Source organism: Gigantopelta aegis, chromosome 4 (assembly GCF_016097555.1).
Source record: "Gigantopelta aegis isolate Gae_Host chromosome 4, Gae_host_genome, whole genome shotgun sequence".
NCBI classification, from domain to species: Eukaryota; Metazoa; Mollusca; class Gastropoda; order Neomphalida; family Peltospiridae; genus Gigantopelta; species Gigantopelta aegis.
Genome location: NC_054702.1, coordinates 44,306,189 through 44,328,015, shown reverse-complemented (window position 1 = coordinate 44,328,015; position 21,827 = coordinate 44,306,189). Strand labels below are relative to the sequence as shown.

General features: G+C 37.4%; 1 protein-coding gene across 1 annotated transcript in view; it reads left to right on the top strand.

The window, feature by feature from the left end:
* LOC121372141 (growth arrest-specific protein 2-like) overlaps positions 1 to 1,708 on the top strand; it is a 28,353-nt gene extending 26,645 nt beyond the window's left edge. Inside the window, exon 7 of the mRNA XM_041498408.1 lies at positions 539 to 1,708. Coding sequence (XP_041354342.1) covers positions 539 to 721 — 183 coding nt within the window. The 3' untranslated portion in view covers positions 722 to 1,708. The remainder of the gene's footprint in view (positions 1 to 538) is intronic.
* Positions 1,709 to 21,827: the final 20,119 nt, after the last annotated feature.

Genomic DNA, 21,827 nt, shown 5'->3' with positions numbered 1-21,827 from the left:
TTGTAATACATTTATTTCAGTTACACCTCAAGTATATCCAAAACTGTTTGGGTTTACATGTCTGTTGAGGGTTTTTTTAAGTGGATTGTCTTATATTTTTAAAATGGTTATAATATAATGTTTTTGGTCTTATTATTGTGGTCATTGAGAATGTACCAAAATGTGACTTATATTATGCATCCATTAGAGTTTATTATGAGTTAATTATGACTTATATTATGCATCCATCCCCAAATGTCTTTATCACTATAGTAACATTGAATAGGTGTGTAACCATTAGCATTGTGGTCATTGAGAACATACCAAAATGTGTCTTATATTATGCATCCATTAGAGTTTATTATGAGTTAATTATGACTTATATTATGCATCCATCCCCAAATGTCTTTATCACTATAGTAACATTGAATAGGTGTGTAACCATTAGCATTGTGGTCATTGAGAACATACCAAAATGTGACTTATATTATGCATCCATTAGAGTTTGACTAATTTGCGGTTTGATGAGCACCTAATGATTGCGTGTGTTTTGTTTTAGCTGCTGAATGACAAGCATCTGATGGTGCGTGTCGGAGGGGGCTGGGACACCCTGGAGCACTACCTGCTGCACCACAACCCCCACCAGGTGTTTGTCTTCAGCCACTCCAACAGTGAGGACAACATTCTCCACAATGTTGGCGGGGATCACTTCCTCTACATCAAGGCCAAGTACAAGTCATGAGCAGCAGGAAATCAGTGTTGTAGTGCAGTGATGACGTTTTGTAGCCTCCCTCCCAGCTAATGCAGCGACGGCGTACAATAGCCTCCCTCCCAGCTAATGCAGCAACGACGTACAATAGCCTCCCTCCCAGCTAATGCAGTGATAACGTGCAATGGCCTCCCTCCCAGCTAATGCAGCGACGACGTGCAATAGCCTCCCTCCCAACTAATGCATTGATAACGTACAATAGCCTCCCTCCCAGCTAATGCAGTGATAACGTACAATAGCCTCCCTCCCAGCTAATGCAGTGATAACGTACAATAGCCTCCCTCCCAGCTAATGCAGCGACGACGTACAATAGCCTCCCTCCCAGCTAATGCAGTGATAACGTGCAATGGCCTCCCTCCCAGCTAATGCAGCGACGACGTGCAATAGCCTCCCTCCCAACTAATGCATTGATAACGTACAATAGCCTCCCTTCCAGCTAATGCAGTGATAACGTACAATAGCCTCCCTCCCAGCTAATGCAGCGACCACGTGCAATAGCCTCCCTCCCAACTAATGCATTGATAACGTACAATAGCCTCCCTCCCAGCTAATGCAGTGATAACGTACAATAGCCTCCCTCCCAGCTAATGCAGCGACGACGTGCAATAGCCTCCCTCCCAGCTAATGCAGTGATAACGTGCAATGGCCTCCCTCCCAGCTAATGCAGCGACGACGTGCAATAGCCTCCCTCCCAACTAATGCAGTGATAACGTACAATAGCCTCCCTCCCAGCTAATGCAGCGACCACATGCAATAGCCTCCCTCCCAGCTAGACTTGCCAGTCTTGAAGGTCTGTTCAGCCAAGTTGACAAAATGTGTGGTGTCAGCTCCTCACACGTTTTTAAATTTTTGTTTTGTTTTTGTTTTTTGTTTAACGACACCACTAGAGCACATTGATTTATTAATCATTGGCTACTGGATGTTAAACATTTGGTAATTTCTACATTAAGTCTTAGAGAGAATGCCTGCAAGAGATCTTTTATATGCACCATGCCACAGATAGGATAGCACATACCACGACCTTTGATACACCAGTCGTGTTTCATTGGCTGGAACGAGAAATAGCCCAATGGGCCCACCAACTGGGATCAATCCCAAACCGACCGCGCACCAAGCAAGCGCTTTACCACTGGGCTACATCTGCCATCCCTCCCCCCCACCCCCCCACCCCTCACCCCCCTGATTTTATCAGAACAAGTCAACATTAATCTAGGATATACCTAACTTAGAGACCTGGACATCGCATATTACAGCTCCTGGTTTTTGACTAATTGAAATTATCATACTAAACTGTATATTTAGGTATACAAATCAGATCAGTCCTACTTTGATATTTTGTGTGTACATGCAATTATATTATTCTACATTCAACACAAATTGCTCCCTCACATATTTTCATGGATGTGAAATGTCCTAAGATAATTTAGTATCATGTACAACTCAGTATTACTTTAGTTATGATATCTTAAATCTGTTCTTAAATTGGTAAAAATGCTTTATGCATGTACACTGTGACTTTCAAAATGTTTTTCATTGTAGGTTAGCATAGCATGATATGTGTTCAAGCATATAGCAATCCAGTTAATATTAATTATGGCAATGGTTGATATATATTCATTTTAAAAATTATTTACATGTACATATGTTTTCTTTATTATATTGATTGACAAAACGTCAAATAATTTATTTTTCATAAACATGACCTCATCTATCTGTTTGACAGAGTGATGACCGTCATGTTTATTTGTTGTTTATATTATTACTTTAAAATATCGGTGATTTCAATGTGCTATGAATGCTTTTCTAGTTGTCTGGGTTTGTTTTCTCCCAGGCAGCATTCCAAACATTTCATTGTATTTACAATTTGAACTTTGACATTCAGACTGAAACATTCCAAGTTATTGTTTTATCAACTCTGTTTTTCCTAATTTTAATGATATAATTTATGAAACTATTTCCACCTGTTTAAATACATTCTCGCACTGATTAATAAGAAAATTAATATTGTAAGTTTACATGTTACTCGGTTGAAACATGTTGGACACTGTTTTAGCAAATTGTAAGGGTGCATATTTTCTCTCTCAGTATTATTGTGCTGTGATCTGACAAGGGTAAGTATTTACACAGTTAAACATGCCAGGCTAGCAGAGAGGTTTCACAACAATGTGGTTACAAATATTGGTTGTGTGCATTTGGTGATGTTACATGAAGTTTAACTTTATACACTTTGTTATTTTCTGTTTACATGTATTACACTTTGTTTTTGATGGACTGCATTAGTAGTAAGCTTGTGTTATCTCACCAATATTGTTTTCACATTGCCGAGCATGCAAACATATTAGAGTGTATATAAACAAACAAAAAAACCAATGCTTAATTTTCTACTTCAGAAAAAAACAGCAGCCCCAGTGACATCATTCTATATAAAAAAAGATTTTTTTTAAAAATAGCAAAATCCAAAAAAGTGAGATATTAGTAACAAAAAACTTTAGTGAGGCCGTCACATTAGAAATTAAAAAATGAATAAGTTTAAGTTGTAAGATCAGACGAAATAATATGTTTAATAACCAATTTTAACTTTTTGCAGGATATAGACAACTTAAATTTAATCGAAAATTGCTGTAATGTGCAGGCTAAGTAACTTTTGTTCTTTCCATTCCTTTTGGTTTAATCAAAAGCATATAACCAGTGTTATGTTTAGATAATCACCAGAAACCCAACAATCATACATACGTTTTTTTCCGAACAGAATGCTGTACGTCTCTATTTTTAGCATCATGAAATATTAGCATCTTGTCTAAATTCACAAATATTTTATACTTGCTAACATTTCCTGATTTACAGTATATAGATTTGCCACCTAGAGTTTGAAATATTACTTTGAGGGGTCTAAAAGGAAAAGTAACTCTCATTTAACCTCAGAATACAGTTCACCACACTACTTACATGGATTTCAGTTCTAGATGCAGGAATCAACCCTGTTTTTACACAGTGAATAATTATTAGTCCCCCACCCTGACATTCAACATTAACCTAACAGTCAGATCAGTTCTTTTTGTTAATAGAACTATATATATGTCAGCTACAGGCCACTGATCAGCTGTAATAGTATAGTCACTGTGGTATGATTCCTTCTATGACGAGTCAACTTGGTACAAATATACTATACAGACTGAGTCCATCTGCAATAAATAAAAAAAACCTGTCTGGAAATACAAATAACAGAGTAAATAATTTAACAGATCTGTGGTAATTACAAAGAAAATGTTAACATATCTAATTTTTAAAAATAATATAAGGTTGGGATAACTAAATACAATGATTCATTATGCAGTAGTGGATTTTTCAAGTTGCTGAAAACAAAACACAAACATTTGTCAATGTGCACAAGATGCTGGGAGTGACAACGACGACAAATGCTTGATGGTTATCACTTGCAGCAAAGGTTTTGAAGACTTTGAGTTCTCAGTTTTTAGTTTCGTCTTACATAGGTAGTAATTTATCTCATATTTGAAAGCATTGTAGCCATGGTATCAAAGCTTTGAACCTTAGATAGGTACTTCCCTTTGTCAGATTGCAGCAGTTCACCTCAGCATTTAAAATGTGTCTTTATTAGTTCATATTGCTGTTTTGATTTTGTCCAGTCTCAGTCTTGCTGGTATTATTTATCAGTTAACGTTGTTAGAGTGTTTGACAGTTTGGAAGAGGGAGTAATAAGATTGTTATTTAGTAGCTGTTTGTTGAGATAGTTTAAAGTGACGGACCCTAGTTTTTAAACACTATGATATATATTTCACTTTTAAATCCATTTTTGATCATTTAAATTAGATTTTTCATAATTCTTAAATGCACATTTGTCTGAGAAATAATGGTTATCGAGAGTAGCTCTACAGGCCTCATGCGAGGTCAAAATCATAGAGCGGGGTCACTTCTCTCTCAAACTTTAGAGAGGGCGAAGTTTTTAACAGCAGAGAGACTTGAATTTTTAATCCAAATTTCGACATCTGTTTTCTATGTTGAATTTATCCATTATGACAGAGTCTACGTAAAACTAGTTAATTACTCCCCGCATTTTTTTCACGTCGAAGTCTGCTGCTCCAAACAAATATTTTTGGTCCAATGTATTTTCCGGTGGACCATGACCCAAACTCCCTAAAAAAATGCACTCGTCATAGTCTAGATCCTCACCCTTGTACAATTTCCATCACATTCGCCTGACAACGGTCAGTAGCACACGTGACAATATGCTTCAACGGTCAGTAGCACACGTGACAATATGCTTCAACAGTCAGTAGCACACATGACAATATGCTTCAACAGTCAGTAGCACACTTGACAATATGCTTCAACAGTCAGTAGCACACGTGACAATATGCTTCAACAGTCAGTAGCACATGTAGGACTACTTTTAATGCCAGACACGGGTGTTGTCTGAGCTAGACCGTCTATCTGTGAGCCTGTCACATGATTTTGTGGCACCAGTCTCTCTTCAAACTCTCAGACACTTCACACTTAATTATAATCTTTGAATAGGTGTTCCTGAAGTTCGTCACCATTCATCCATGATAGTGTACATTGCAAGTGATGGCTATTTTCAAAAAGGTAACACAGATTTCGCCTTACGGTGACGAGCACGGCGAAGTCAGGCTGGTCAGAGCAAAGTTTGGGCTCGCTTCGCCCGGTCGCATGAGCCCTGGCTCTAGTTATTTTAGACAGTATTTTCTTATTTAATCATCACATACTTTAGCTTCTCTCTGTTATAATCTTATCCAGATATGTTGCATCTTTGTAAGTTAACTAAACTTAATGTACATTTTTACGTGCTGAAACTAGGTTCTGCACCTTTAACAGATGACTTTGTCATGTACTTAAATGTGTCTGTGCAAAACTAGGTTTTTTTTTTATAATTACCTCAATGACAAGATGCAAATATATAGCTTTGTTCATTCTACATTCTTAATCAAAATTGTGTACAAACCAGCAAAAAATACACAGTAGCTGTGTTATTGTCGGTCTCAAACTGATTTGGTTCACATAACTATTAGAATATTCACATGTTTTTACATTTATGTCTTCATTTGACTTTACTGATGTTTTATCATATATACATGTACTTTAAACATAACTCTGATTTCGAGACATTTTTTAGCAATTCATTTAATTGCAGCTGTGTTTTGTGAAGTTAATTATTTATTTTTATTAGGCCAGTTTTAAAAGGCAAACATTGTTGTGTTTTAATTGTACTCATGTGTTATGAGGCAAGTATTTTAGATGGGTTTTTTTTTTTTTTTTTTAAAGTTATTACCTGTATTTTAGTGTTCAGTATACAAAGAATGGTGGGCTGCAACACATTTTCCTATCTCCTATGTTCAAGGGTCATAACTCTGTCAAAAATTGGTGTAATCAAAACGGAAGATAAACTTGATCTTTAACAGTACATGATAAAGCTATACACAAAATGTCAGCACAATATCATGAGGAATTACAAAAACAAGTTCCGGAAAACACATTTTTCGTATCCCTAAGTTCAAGGGCCATAACTCTGTCAAAAATAGGTATAATCAAAACGTAAGACAAAACTTGATATTTAACAGTACATGGTAAAGCTATATACAAAATGTCAGCACAATATCTTGAAGCATGAAAAAAAGGCCTGGGAAACTATATGTGGGACTGACGGACAGACAGACAGACAGACGGGCAGACGAAAGGACTGAGAAAAAACCCGTAGTTCCCTCTGGTTGGACTGGTAATAAAACCTATTGTCCGAACCAAATTGTTAACAACTATGAAAAATTACTCTCCTACCTTTAATTGCCGTTAGATTTCCTCCAAAGTTTGTCCAGACAGAAATCTTGAAAAAACCATTACAATGACACAAATTCCACATACCAGATGATAACTATGTCACCTATATGGACTCCGCTGAGAGCGCATAGGGCAAAAAGCATGTAATTTTGTACCAGCTGCCATTTTGACTTTTTATGGAATATTCTTCAAGAGGGGTGAAAGGATAGGATTTAATCTAACAAAGTCATAGCATGTTATGATATAAAAGCAAATGTGATGACATCATATTATTTATTATTATTATTATTATTATTATTATTTTAATGATACCACTAGAGATCATTGATTTCATATTAATTGTGTCACATACTTTGGAGGCTTTCACCCCTCTTGAAGAGTATTCCATAAACAAGCAACATGGCAGACGGCAGAAAACTACATGTATTTTTCCCTATGCAATCTCAGCAAAGACAATATCGGCGACATCGTTGCAGTCTCATGTGTGGAATCTGTATATTTGTAGTGGTTTTTTTGCGATTTGTGTCTGGACAGACTTTGGAGGAAATCTAACGGCAATTAAAGGTAGGAGAGTAATTTTTTGTAGTTGTTAACAATTTGGTTCGGACAATAGTGACTTTGTTTGAAAAATACAGCAGTGTTAAATTTAAACTTAACTTCTGTTAAATGTCTAAAAATTATTGGTGTACAATGTATAAAATCCAAGCTCCTAATTGTGTCCATTGTACTTTTCAACATGGGTGAGGGGTTGTTAAACATGCCAGATTTTCAGCGTAGGTATTTTATGGATGGCCCCCAACTTGTTAACATAGATTGTGACGAGTTTACAAATTACACGTGACGAGAGAGCCTTCCTTGTATTAAAACATACTCTCCCCTCCCCCACCCCACCCCACATCAAGTATTCTGTCCTTAGTCCAGTCAAATTACTAGAAAGTGTATAACTTAAAAACAATGCAAGTCAGTGCAAACTTTTATGAGCGGATGGCATCTTTTTTATTATGATGAGGCTTATAGTGCAAACCCAGTACATAATCCACATCATTGATTTCTCATTAACTTGTCTGGTCCGTTGATATATTTGCATAGCTGACATGTTTACATGTAATTTATTATGTTTTGGCATGTAAGTATCCAGCATGTCTATAAAATTGGCTTATTGTTGAATGATCATACTTGATAGGATAAATACCGTTCAGGTATCTGCAGTTTGAAACTTCACTTAAAAACCATGCTGGTCAGCTGGACCAGTTCCAATATGTGACTACTGACTCTTGTTAAATTGAACTAGACCACATTTAGTTAGTTTGTTTTGGTTAACGACACTAGAGCACATTGATTTATTAATCATTGGCTATTGGATTTGGTAATTTGACATCATAAAATAAACCTGCAATGTAAGCCTTACAAGCTGTATACTAGTGATAGTTATGACTGAATATAACGAAGATTGTTGAACACTAAATCAGAAATCATTGATTACACACCATTCATTGCTGAGAATTTATGGGTCAAATCATTCAGGTTAGGTCATTTTGAGTTGTTAGTTTGGAAATATTCCTTGCCATTTTAACCAACTTTTTCATTAAATTGGTTGGCACCTTAAAAGTTTAATGAATAGGGGAGTTGGAGAATGCACTTGTACATTCTGCATTACCTAGACTTCACATTGTACATGTATTTCAGAGACTTGTGTTACACTTGTGTTCATGTACAGTGAAACCTCTCTAAACCAAACCCTCTGTAAACCAGAATTCCCTCAAAACCGAACCCTCTGTAAACCGGAATTCTCTCAAAACCAAACCCTCTGTAAACCGGAATTCTCTCAAAACCGAACCCTCTGTAAACCGGAATTCTCAAAACCGAACCCTCTGTAAACCGGAATTCTCTCAAAACCGAACCCTCTGTAAACCGGAATTCTCTCAAAACCGAACCCTCTGTAAACCGGAATTCCCTCAAAACCGAACCCTCTGTAAACCGGAATTCTCTCAAAACCGAACCCTCTGTAAACCGGAATTCTCTCAAAACCAAACCCTCTGTAAACCAGAATTCCCTCAAAACCAAACCCTCTGTAAACCGGAATTCTCTCAAAACTAGACATTTTTCACAGTCTCTTTTTAAATATCAGTATGAAAAAGAACCTCTCTAAACCAGATACCTCTTAAAAGTGGACATTTCACTTGGTCCCGAGGGTGTCTGGTTTAGGGGAATTTCACTGTATATAAGTGTTGAGGAATATTCCACACACATTACTGTTTTAAAGACTTGTGGTCTAGTTGTGTACAGTATATGTAAGTGTTAAGGAATATTCCACATGTTACTGTTATGTTTTAAACACCTGTAACCTGTTGTGTACAGTATAATTATATTACATGTTTGAGTTGAGGAATATATTCCACACACGTTACTGTTGAGTTTTAAACACTTGTAGTCCAGATGTGTACAGTATATATTGTATGTACATGTAAGTGTTGAGGAATATTCTGTACATATTACTGTAACAGTTAAGCCATTGTAAACACTTGTAGTCCAGTTATGTTCAATTTATTTAAGTGTTGAATATTCCACAGACATTACTGTTAACTTTTAAACACTTGTAGTCCAGTTGTGTACAATACATGTAAGTGTTAATGAAAACTAGAATTCCACATATTACTGTTAACTTTTAAACACTTGTAGACCAGTTGTGTACAATATATGTAAGTGTTAATGAATACTAGTATTCCACAGACATTACTGTTAACTTTTAAACACTTGTAGTCCAGTTGTGTACAATACATGTAAGTGTTAATGAAATCTAGAATTCCACAGACATTACAATTAACTTTTAAACACTTGTAGTCCAGTTGTGTACAATACATGTAAGTGTTAATGAATACTAGTATTCCACGTATTACTGTTAACTTTTAAACACTTGTAGTCCAGTTGTGTACAATACATGTAAGTGTTAATGAATACTAGTATTCCACATATTACTGTTGACTTTTAAACACTTGTAGTCAAGTTGTGTACAATACATGTAAGTGTTAATGAAAACTAGAATTCCACATATTACTGTTAACTTTTAAACACTTGTAAACCTGGTATATAATAAGTAAGTGTCAAGGACACATTACCATTGTCCTTTGTAAAGTGTGTAGATGCCAGAGCACTGAGGTGTGCATGTTCATGTAGAGTATTATATATAAAATGAGTAAACGGTAGTTAACATTGGTAGGTAGTTACCAGTGATACATGTACAGGTAGAGAATACACCTTGAGTGCCTCTTAACAGCAGAAGTATTCTGTTTCTTACATATCACGCAAAACCAGCTTTAAAATAAATGTAAATGTATTTTCCAACTAAAACCTATTTGCAGCCCTTGTGCGTGCAATTAACTTGCACATCATAGAGCAGTCAATTTCACGTTAACTTATACATGTACTTAACAGAGGTACTAGTTCCAATTGTGTTTCTTTTTTTTTCATTGGATGGTTTGGCAGTAATGATGGGCCAATACCTAGAAGCAGCCAATCATATTCCTTTAAACTGATATCACACATTATTATTAAGTAACGAATGATGTTGTCACCAATGGGTGTGTAAGAAAAGTAGTTACCAGTTACGGCTATTGAAGATGAGAATGATGTCAAACCAAATGGATTTTCAGTGTGATGCAGGCTTGTGAGAACTGAAAATGGGGTTAGCAAAAACAAATTCCAGTAACCCATTTCTTTTGGCATAACCCATCATGACCAAGTAAATGATACCCTAAGTTTAATTAGTAAATGAAAACGAATCATTGTGGCAATTGTTTGTAGATGCCTGTGATGTTCAGTGTAGATGCTGATCTAATAATGTGCCTTTTTACTACTGTAGTTCAGCTCTTGGGTTTCCCTTCACGGTCTGTGATGGTACTTACCTGTTCGTTTTATGTTGTTTCTACTTGACCTCGCCCATATTTATATCTGTCCTTGTTATGTGACTTAATGTCATCCATATATATGTTTGTTCTTGTCATGTGACTTAATTCCATTCATATAAATGTGTGTGTTTGTCATGTGACTTAATTCCATTGATATAAATGTGTGTCCTTGTTAAGTGACAATTCGTCCATATGAACGTGTGTCCTTGTTATGTGACTTAATGTCATCCATATAAATGTGTGTCCTTGTTATGTGACATATTTCCATCCATATAAACGTGTCCTTGTTATGTGACTTAATGCCATCCATATAAATATGTATCCTTGTTATGTGACTTAATTCCATCCATATAAATGTTTGTCCTTGTTATGTGACTTAATGCCATCCATATAAATATGTATCCTTGTTATGTGACTTAATGCCATCCATATAAATATGTATCCTTGTTATGTGACTTAATGCCATCCATATAAATGTGTGTCCTTGTTATGTGACATATTTCCATCCATATAAACGTGTGTCCTTGTTATGTGACTTAATGCCATCCATATAAATATGTATCCTTGTTATGTGACTTAATTCCATCCATATAAATATGTATCCTTGTTATGTGACTTAATGCCATCCATATAAATATGTATCCTTGTTATGTGACTTAATTCCATCCATATAAATGTTTGTCCTTGCCATGTGACTTATAATTGTTTGTTCTTGTGTACACAAAGTTAAAGCAGTACTGAATTTTGTGGATTGTATATAAATAGTTATTAAAATATTTGTTTTTTGTTTGTTTTAAAAAAAATTGCTACAATTTATTAAAATAAATTTATTTTAAAATGTTACTTTGTGGTTGTTGTTTTAACTTTGGTACCATATATCTTCCGAAGCAAATAAATACATAAATAAATAAATAAATAAACAAATATTTTTAAAATTATATATATATTTTTTTAATGACGCACGTGAGCACCCATACACCTTGTAATTTATTTTTGACACGTTAAATAGTGACTTTTTAGGTCACTTTCGTGATTATTAACAAGCTTTTGCAGTCAATCTCTTGTTAAACTACACGATTATAACACATACATCAGGTTAACGTGTTGCTAGTATGCTATTTTAATGCTAGATTGAGTACTTAATATATATTATAGTCCATGAGCCAGGACCCAAAATTTGGCCACTTGGTACCACCTGGGGGGACGAATGCTCATAGTGATTTTTGTCAAGGCCTAAATACCTAGGGATGGTAAATTTATGAGAGCATTGCAGGACTTAAAGCTTTCTGTGTGTATCCACCCGTTTTGTGACCCTATCCCAATTTCCACGACAGTTATATTTTTACAGAATTGCTGAAGGGTGACTATATTAGAATCATTGTACAATATTTATCAGGGCATTTAGGAATACAAAACGTGGAGGATTGGGAGTTAGTGGATTGGACAAATATGTTACCAATATTGAAATCCTTTGAGAATTAGGATCTCATATAACACTTTTTCTGTAACGTTACAAAATACAATTCACACAGTTTTATTTTTCAGTAGAAATTTAACAAAGTTTTGGCACACCACCTCAAATATTCTTTTTGAAGAATCTTATTGCAGCAGAAGCTTGTTTTGACACCTAGTTAAAATTTACATCCTATATATAACGTTTTCTTGGAAGCGGTTTTGTGTAACTACCCTTAATCTGTGATAACCCTAACCTTTCCTCAAAAGCAGTATTTCAAAAGAATTGTTAACAGGATAACTAAATAAAAACATCATACAATATTTATTAAGATATACATGGCAAACCTAAATGTAGACGAATTAATGGGATACAAATCTGAAAAATAGAAACAACGGTGACATCATTTGAAGGTTAGGGTCTCACATAACACTTTTTGTTTAATGTCGGGGTAATGCAATTTTTGCTATTTTACAACAGTGATTCCAGTTGAAGTTTAGGTTTACACTTTTTCAGGGCTTTAATGTACCTGAATGTTTGTTGGACTCCCAAGCATTATTTAGGTCTTCCATAAAGCATTTGTTAAGCTATTTTCTGATGAAGTTATTAACATAAGCATTCATATGGCTTTTTTAAATATATATATATATATATATATATATATATATATATAAAATACTACTCAAAAGAATTTAAGGGTCAGACGATATTTTTGACATTATTTTCTGAATATCAATTATATTAGCTAGACCATAATGTCACGCATGGTATTGTTCCATTTTGACGAAAGTGGGTCTAAGCAACCCATAAATGAATTAAAATCCACTGTCATTGACACTGTCGACTAGTTCTAATGGCGAAAACATGTTTACATTTGCACGTAAATTAGGGCGAAAGCGAAAGGTCTGCTAAGTGCCCATAACTTGCTTTTTCACAAAGCGCTTCATTTGCACGCTTTGCATGTGTATTCCATGTTCCCAATGCTGAATTTCCGTATAATTGGAGCTTGCGTCCGTGTACGGTGCATACTCCAAATTCGACAATGGTACGACGTCAACTGACTATCGAAGATCGAGGAAGGGCTATTGCTTGGCTTCAGAGTGTCGTTGGCCGACTGTGGCAACGGTACCAAGCAACGAATTCTGTTCGAAATCGTCCACGTTCGGGAAGACCCCGAAGCACTACAAATAGAGAGGACCGCTACATCACCAATATGGCTCTACGTCAACGCACAACCACTGCACGCCGATTACGTGACAATCTGCGGACTGCGACTGGAACTCGAGTGTCTGATCAAACCATACGCAATCGTCTGAGAGCCAATAATCTACGCTGCCGTCGCCAGGCTGTTCGACCACCACTCCTACCACGTCATAGAACGGCCAGACGTCACTGGTGCACACTGCATCTGCGGTGGCAACGTGTTCAGTGGGGTCGAATGATGTTCACTGATGAGTCCAGGTTTAGTCTCCAGTTCAACGACGGTCGGGTTCGTGTCTACAGACGGCCTGGGGAGCGCTTCGCTGACGTTAACGTTAGACAACGTCACCGGTTCGATGGTGGCAGCGTAATGGTGTGGGGCGGCATCTCTATCCACCACAGGACCCCCCTCTATGTGGTGGATGGCAATCTGAATGGAATCCGCTATCTGAATGAGATTATCCGGCCGTTGGTTCTCCCGGGCCTTCAGCAGATTGGCGGCGGGGCAGTTCTGCAGGATGACAATGCCAGACCCCACCGCGCCAGGGTGGTAACGGACTTTCTCAGACAACAAGGTATCGCCAGGATGGATTGGCCAGCATATTCGCCTGACTTGGCCCCAATAGAGAATACCTGGGACGAATTAGGCAGGAGAGTTCGGGATAACCATGCCCCTCCGGCCAACCTTCATGATCTGGGTCAACTTCTTATGGCAGAGTGGCAGGCCATTCCCCAAGAGTTCTTCAGACGTCTGATCAACAGCATGAGGCAACGATGTGTCGAGTGTATTCGCGCCAGGGGTGGATTCACACACTATTAAACGAATGTTCTAATGTGTAAAATCCATGTTTGACAACCTTCAACTTTGACAGCATGTCATGTGACTTTCTTATATACAGTGACGTTTATTTGTGGTTTTTTGTAAATATGGAACAATAAATTAAATTTTTGGTGTAGTTTACATCATCAATCTAATACACTCTGAAACTTATTTGGTTATAAATTTTTGACCCTTAAATTCTTTTGAGTAGTATATATATACTACTCAAAAGAATTTAAAGGTCAAAAATGTATAACCAAGCAATAGCCCTTCCTCGATCTTCGATAGTCAGTTGACGTCGTACCATTGTCGAATTTGGAGTGTGCACCGTACACGAACGCAAGCTCCAATTATACGGAAATTCAGCATTGGGAACATGGAATACACATGCAAAGCGTGCAAATGAAGCGCTTTGTGAAATAGCAAGTTATGGGCACTTAGCAGACCTTTCGCTTTCGCCCTAATTTACGTGCAAATGTAAGCATGTTTTCGCCATTAGAACTAGTCGACAGTGTCAATGACAGTGGATTTTAATTCATTTATGGGTTGCTTAGACCCACTTTCGTCAAAATGGAACAATACCATGCGTGACATTATGGTCTAGCTAATATAATTGACATTCAGAAAATAATGTCGAAAATATCGTCTGACCCTTAAATTCTTTCTTTTTGAGTAGTATATATATATATATATATATATATATATATATATATATATATATATATATATATATACTCTTCAAAAAAAGAAACGCAAAAGGGTACAAATGGGTTATAACTCCGATTTTATGTTTCCTACCGGTTCATGCTTTGTGAATATAAGGTCATTGCATGTCCCAAACACATTCCCACGGTTACATTCGATAAAAACGCAGCTACTGTACAATAAAGTTCCAAAATGTGAATATTCGCAAAAACGCAGCCACGTGCAAACCATGTCACCACTGCACGTGCGTTGTCTGCACGTGCAACATGAACACCGACAGTATAAAAGTGCAGGGTGTTCGCTTGCCTGGCCTCTGTATCTGGCCGACAGTTGACAATCCAGGACATGCCACGTCTCAGTGAACCGCAGAGAAACAATGCCATCGGCCGACTAGACGCAGGCGAATCCAGAACGGCCGTTGCCAGGGCATTCCATGTGTCCCCAAGCACCATCTCCAGACTGTGGGACCATTACCAGCAACATGGATCAACACGTGACCTCCCTATATCCGGTCGACCACGGGTCACTACCCCCGGGCAGGACCGCTACATCCGGGTACGACACCTTCGGGAACGATTGACTACTGCCACCTCCACAGCCGCAGCAATACCAGGTTTGCGCAGGATATCCGACCAGACCGTACGGAACCGCCTACGTGAGGTAGGAATTCGTGCCAGACGTCCAGTTCGAGGTGTCATCTTAACACCACAACACCGTCGACTCCGACTGCAGTGGTGCCAGATTCATCGACAATGGCCTCAACTGCGATGGAGACAGGTGTGGTTCAGTGACGAGTCCCGATTTCTGCTCCGACGTCATGATGGAAGATGTCGCGTGTATAGGCGTCGTGGTGAACGTTATGCGGCAAACTGCGTGCAGGAAGTGGACAGATTCGGCGGGGGTAGTGTCATGGTGTGGGCAGCCATCTCACACACTGGCAGAACTGACCTGGTCCACGTGCAGGGCAACCTGAATGCACAGGGCTACATTGACCAGATCCTCCGGCCACACATCGTTCCAATTATGGCCAACGCCAACGCAGTGTTCCAACATGACAACGCCAGGCCTCACACAGCACGTCTCACAGCGGCTTTCCTACAGAACAACAACATTAATGTCCTTCCTTGGCCATCGATATCACCGGATTTGAACCCAATTGAGCATCTATGGGACGAGTTGGACCGACGCCTCCGACAGCGACAACCACAGCCCCAGACCCTGCCCGAGCTGGCAGCAGCCTTGCAGGCCGAGTGGGCCACCATCCTCCGGGACGTCATCCGTACTCTGGTTGCTTCAATGGGCAGGCGGTGCCAGGCAGTTGTCAACACACGCGGAGGCCACACCCGGTATTGACTCCAGATGACCTTGACCTTGGTGGTGTGTCCTATCACTTACTCACAATGGACTAGAGTGAATTGTGAACAATCCTGCAACATTTGGTAATTATCGGACTCACCATTCAATAATTAAATCAATTCTCCAAATGTTACGACAATGTGGTTTTGCGTTTCTTCTTTTGAAGAGTATATATTAATACAAATTTTATTATTTTCTAACAAACCCATTAAAGGTTCCTGTTAACTTAAAATGTACTTTGATCACATATTTTTTTGTTACATGTAGGTGATAATAAAGATTATTGTTTAAAACCATATCGTTGTACAAGACTGAGTTGAAGCAATAAATCGGTTGGAAATGCATACATTGCCTTGATAGATTAAAAATGTCATGATAAAGATGGATGCATATTTTGCAGATATAAAACTTTCTGTGCTACATTTCCATCACTGTCTTCAACCTGGTTGTCACAGTCTTCAATTACCAACATTATACCAGTCTATATAGATGCTATATGGTGTCTTCTTCTGTTTCTACCGGCCTCGGTGGCGTCGTGGCAGGCCATCGGTCTACAGGCTGGTAGGTACTGGGTTCGGATCCCAGTCGAGGCATGGGATTTTTAATCCAGATACCGACTCCAAACTCTGAGTGAGTGCTCCGCAAGGCTCAATGGGTAGGTGTAAACCACTTGCACCGACCAGTGATCCATAACTGGTTCAACAAAGGCCATGGTTTGTGCTATCCTGTCTGTGGGAAGTGCAAATAAAAGATCCCTTGCTGCTAATCGGAAATAGTAGCCCATGTAGTGGCGACAGCGGGTTTCCTCTCAAAATCTGTTTGGTCCTTAACCATATGTCTGACGCCATATAACCGTAAATAAAATGTGCTGAGTGTGTTGTTAAATAAAACATTTCTTTCTTTCTCTAGGAATGCCAAGCACAAAATATAGTCGCTGTCTTCTGAGCTAAGGGCAACTTACTTGTATCCCTCAATTGCAATATGAGCTGCATGCAATAGCAAGCATCGGTCAACTTAAAAACGCCGGATGGCATACAACCTTGGATATTGTTTTAATATTTGTTATGAAAACACTTTCACTTGGAGTATATTTGTGTATACTGCTTTTCTTCATTCTTTGACTAGGAAAGTATTTAAATTGGTGATATTGGTAACCTGACTCCGAAAGGTTCTCAGTTGTTTTACAAAATATGTTGCTCTTAGTAAAAGTCCCACGATATATATCAACCACAATATTAACACGTTTTGTGTGGCTTCCACCTCATAATGCTTTATGTAACATTGATTTACCACCTCTGAAAAAATAACACGATCACTGTTAACTACCTGGACCAAGTCAATCCCATCAACAATAGTTACAAATCTTCTGTTAGACTATCTGCTCATGTCAAATTCATCTGCAACGAGGCCCATGATAGAGGTACCAATGAAAGTTGAAGGATATCTGGAAACTGTACCTTGTGTCAGCTCAGTGATGCTCTCAAACAGTTATTGATCTTCAATTCATTTTCCTGGCACAAATGGCTAATGTTTCAGCTTTTCGTATTCTGATTTTGTCATGAGATTTATAGTTATGTATAGTCGCTCGCCCTTGAAGGTTGCATAACATTGTTCTTCATCAAGTCAAATGCAGTATCCACTGAAACTGCCTGTGCAGTACAGATATTCTCAGCAAATGCATTCAATCAACATTGAATGAGGCTTACTACCAGTACTATGGAATATATTCATAATCCCTTTAAACGTTTGACTTTGGAAACTTTTTGTGATGACACATTGATGTTCTACTGTATTGTTTTAGCATCTGAATTTAGTCTTAACTCTGTTGTGACCTCTAGAGTCCGGGCATCTTTGTTCACTTTAACTTAGTGGTTTTTAGGAATGCATCCACAAATATTGTGAGACGTCTGATAAAAAAAATGATGCCAATCTGAAAGATGGGTTTTGTGCTTAATAAGTTGGTGTGTATGTGCCATAATACAGCTTGACAAAGAACAGCACCGCAGAATCACTACCTTAATAGCCCTAAAGTACAATTTTCACATGAGATGTTCGTAGAAGGTTAAGCAATGCATCTATCTAACTGTGAGGCATCAAAAATGCTATGCTGAAAACTCTTCATTTCTGTGGAATAGACATTTGAATAAATATTTCCAGATATTGTTTAACTAAGCTTAAACTTGGCAAACTGTTAGGCTGTCAAATTTCATTTGGCACAAGTCTTTAACCATGCTAAGTCTTTTCTTTCATTGGCTTTTTGCCCAAATAGTAAACTGACCAGGCTGGTCTCATAAGACTTTTAGATCTTCATGATATACTTGTACATGGTTATACATCTTAACTTCCAAGGACTCAACTAATTACGTCTTCAGCAATCCTATAGCCCTATACCTATGTACAAGCCTTGAAGTCACCATCACATGATGCATATAGCATTAAAAATGATTCCATTCTTAAAATAATAATAACATAGCCTTCGTTATACCTTTGCAAAGTGATTGATTCATCAGTACGGCAATGGTTTGTAAAGGTAGTCTTATTGTGATATGCTCTGATTCACAATTGCAGATATAATCCTCGGCTCGGAACATGATGCATTGATAGTAGGCAGGTATCTTTGAGATGATTCATATTGAATTCTCTGGTACTCATACTGAATTCGGTCCAACTTTGGATTTTCCATTTATCTGTGTTTGTTTGCCTTGCTAGAGGTCAAATGTGGTTATTTGTTTTCAAGCAACTTTAGCTAAATGTTTGGGGTTTTGTTTTATCATTAGTACAGTCTATTATCAGTGACTGTGGTCCAACACATGCACCAGAAACATAACATTTCAAATATATGCTCCACCAGTGAATGCCACCTCCAGTCTAACAATGTTGTTCAAACCTAGATTCGTCTGTATTAAGCTAAATGGTGTTTGAAACATACTGAAGTGCTAACTCGTGGTAGCCTCTATTTTCAGGAGACGTAGAGCTTTATCATTTGTCTTCAGCAGGGAGTATGACACACCCTATCATGTTATTTTCAATGTCTGGAATAGTTCAGCACAGTTATGAAAGTTGTAATGCATTAATATTAAATTTTAGGAAACATACAGCTGAATCACTTACCAGTGTATTAATGCAATTAATAAATAGGTAAACTTGAATATAATAAAAATGTGTTGTTTTGACCTTTTTAAGTTGTGGAGTCAACAGTATGCCTATTTGGGTGTGGTCAAGTTATGATATGTTAATATCTTCCATGGACTGTATAAAGATACAATTTGAAACAATAATACATTTGTAGTCATGGTTATATTACAAAGATAACAATAATGAATGAATGAATGTTTAACGACACCCCTGCACGAAAAATACATCGGCCATTGGGTGTCAAACCACAGTAATGCAAACAAATAAAGCGATGATCAACATCAATATAAAAATTCAAGATTTAAACAAAAACACAGTGTAAAGAACTGTGCAAAAATACAAATACCACAGATAGATACTGACTTTTATTCAAATTTTAATTGTATCCCAAAGAAAACAAGGGGATTTCTGCTGTATTGGCCATTCTCAAAGAGAATGTTACACCCCTGCACCATGGTGAGAGATAACAATAAATACATGATCAATATGGGTTGTAAATCAATAACTTAGACTTTTAATCGGTTTTAGTCTAATGAGAGATCATTTTAATGGCATCTCACCAACATATAACGTCAAATTCACTTTAAATGCAGGACCCAAGTAGTATTTAACAGCCTACCGGTAATATAGATTTGTATGCAATAAAACACCTGACACAAAACATTACTGTTTAGAAATGGTGGACATTGCATTACGTAATGTAAAACAAAAGTGTTACATGAGACCCTAACGCTCTAGGGGTGACACGATTGCTTCTATTTCTGAAAATCATATTCCACTAACGTCCTTTTCTCTTATTTTTGTCTCGCGCATCCTAATAAATATTTTATGTTTTATTTAGTTACTGTTAACAATTCCATTGAAATATTGCTGTTGAGGAAATAGGGGTAGAGTTATAAAATGTGTAATTACACAGCAAATCTTGCAACACAACTTTATTTATGGGATGAAAATAATAACTGTATGTCCCAATGAGCTTCTATGATAATTTCTAGTGAAAAATAAAACTGTGTGAATTGTATTTTGTAACGTTACAGAAAAAGTGTTATATGGGGCCCTAATCCTGAAAGAATTTCAATATTGGTAACATATCTGAATTCTCCAATCCATTGTCTCCCAATCCTCCAAGTTGTGTATTCCTAAATGCTCTGAGAAATATATAACAATGCTTTTAATGTGGTCCCCCTTTAGCAATTCTGTAAATATATACTTGTTGAGGAAATAGGTGTGGGTTATAAAATGTGTAATTACACAGAGAATCCTGCACCAAAACTTTATTTATAGGATGTAAATAATAACTGGATGTCCAAATGAGCTTTTGTTGTAATTAGAACATTTAAAGATAATATTTGAGGTGCTGGGCCTAAACTTCATGTTAAATGTCTAGTGAAAAATAATACTATGGGAATTGTATTTTGTAACGTTACAGAAAAAGTGTTATATGAGACCCTAATCCTCAAAGGATTTCAATATTGTTAATATAATTATCGAGTCAATTATCTCCCAATCCTCCCAAGATTTGTATTCCTAAATGCCCTGACAAATATTTTACAATGCTTTTCATATAGTCACCCTTTAGAAATTCTGTAAAAATATAACTGTCATGAAAATGGGGATAGGGTCACAAAACGGGTAGATACACACAGAAAGCTGTGAATCCTGCAATGCTATCATAAATGTTCAATCCCTAGGGATGTAAGCCTTGACAAAAATCACTATGAGCATTCGTCCCCCCAGATGGTACCGACCGACCACTCTCGCTCCTGGACTAATAAATGTTAGCAGTTTGTTTTTGACATACTATTTATCAGAACGACATGTCGATGATCCAGATCGGAATGTAATATTCCCAACAAGTTTCATTGAAATAGCATTGTTAGGAAGTTGGCTTGAAAGGGGTTGTCTTTGGTTCACAGCCACTTAAGATATTTCCCAGAGCCTTTTCTGGTGACTAAAATTACATACTAAATATATTTTCTTGTTTAGAATATAGTTTTCCGTATGTACGAAATTATTAAAAGGTCAAATCCAGTTTGGCCTGTTACAAACAGGATGACAAAAAACCCCACCTTGTTCATACAGACATTGATATTCAGTAATTAATTATTTTGGTCATCAAAACGTCTTTACGTCATTAACATTAACAAGGGCAATGACAGCAAACTCGAAACGGTTCTTTGGAATACACAAAAACAATATAATTAAAATTCACTCTAAAAGGGGGGTAATTATCTAAATCATACTCGCTGTACAGGGGGTCAGTGTTTTAAACATTTCAGACCTCCCTTGCGGAGCTTCGTTCCCGCGGCGCTCGCTTTGTCTGGCAGTTCCTACCAACAATGTAAATTAGACGTGGTCCTCCCTACCCATGACTGTCAGAATCGGTCATACGGGTCTCATTGTTACCATACAAGTGCAGCTATGCATTTGTAGTTATAGTTCATAACTGTAATGATACTATAAGTAGCTTTGCACTAATATGACAGAACATTTGACAAATAGCCGGATAAAAGCTTCATTTGACGGTAACAGCGCTCGTTGTTTTAAAGCGGAGACTTTTATCACGGCAGCATCGTGTGCGGTTAGAATACGTTTTGTTTTCCTCTAGCTGACGACAGTCATTAATAAAAATTACTTTTAGTAATCAGAAAGTGCATTAATGATATGTGGAGGAGATGGGGTGATTAATCTGCAACC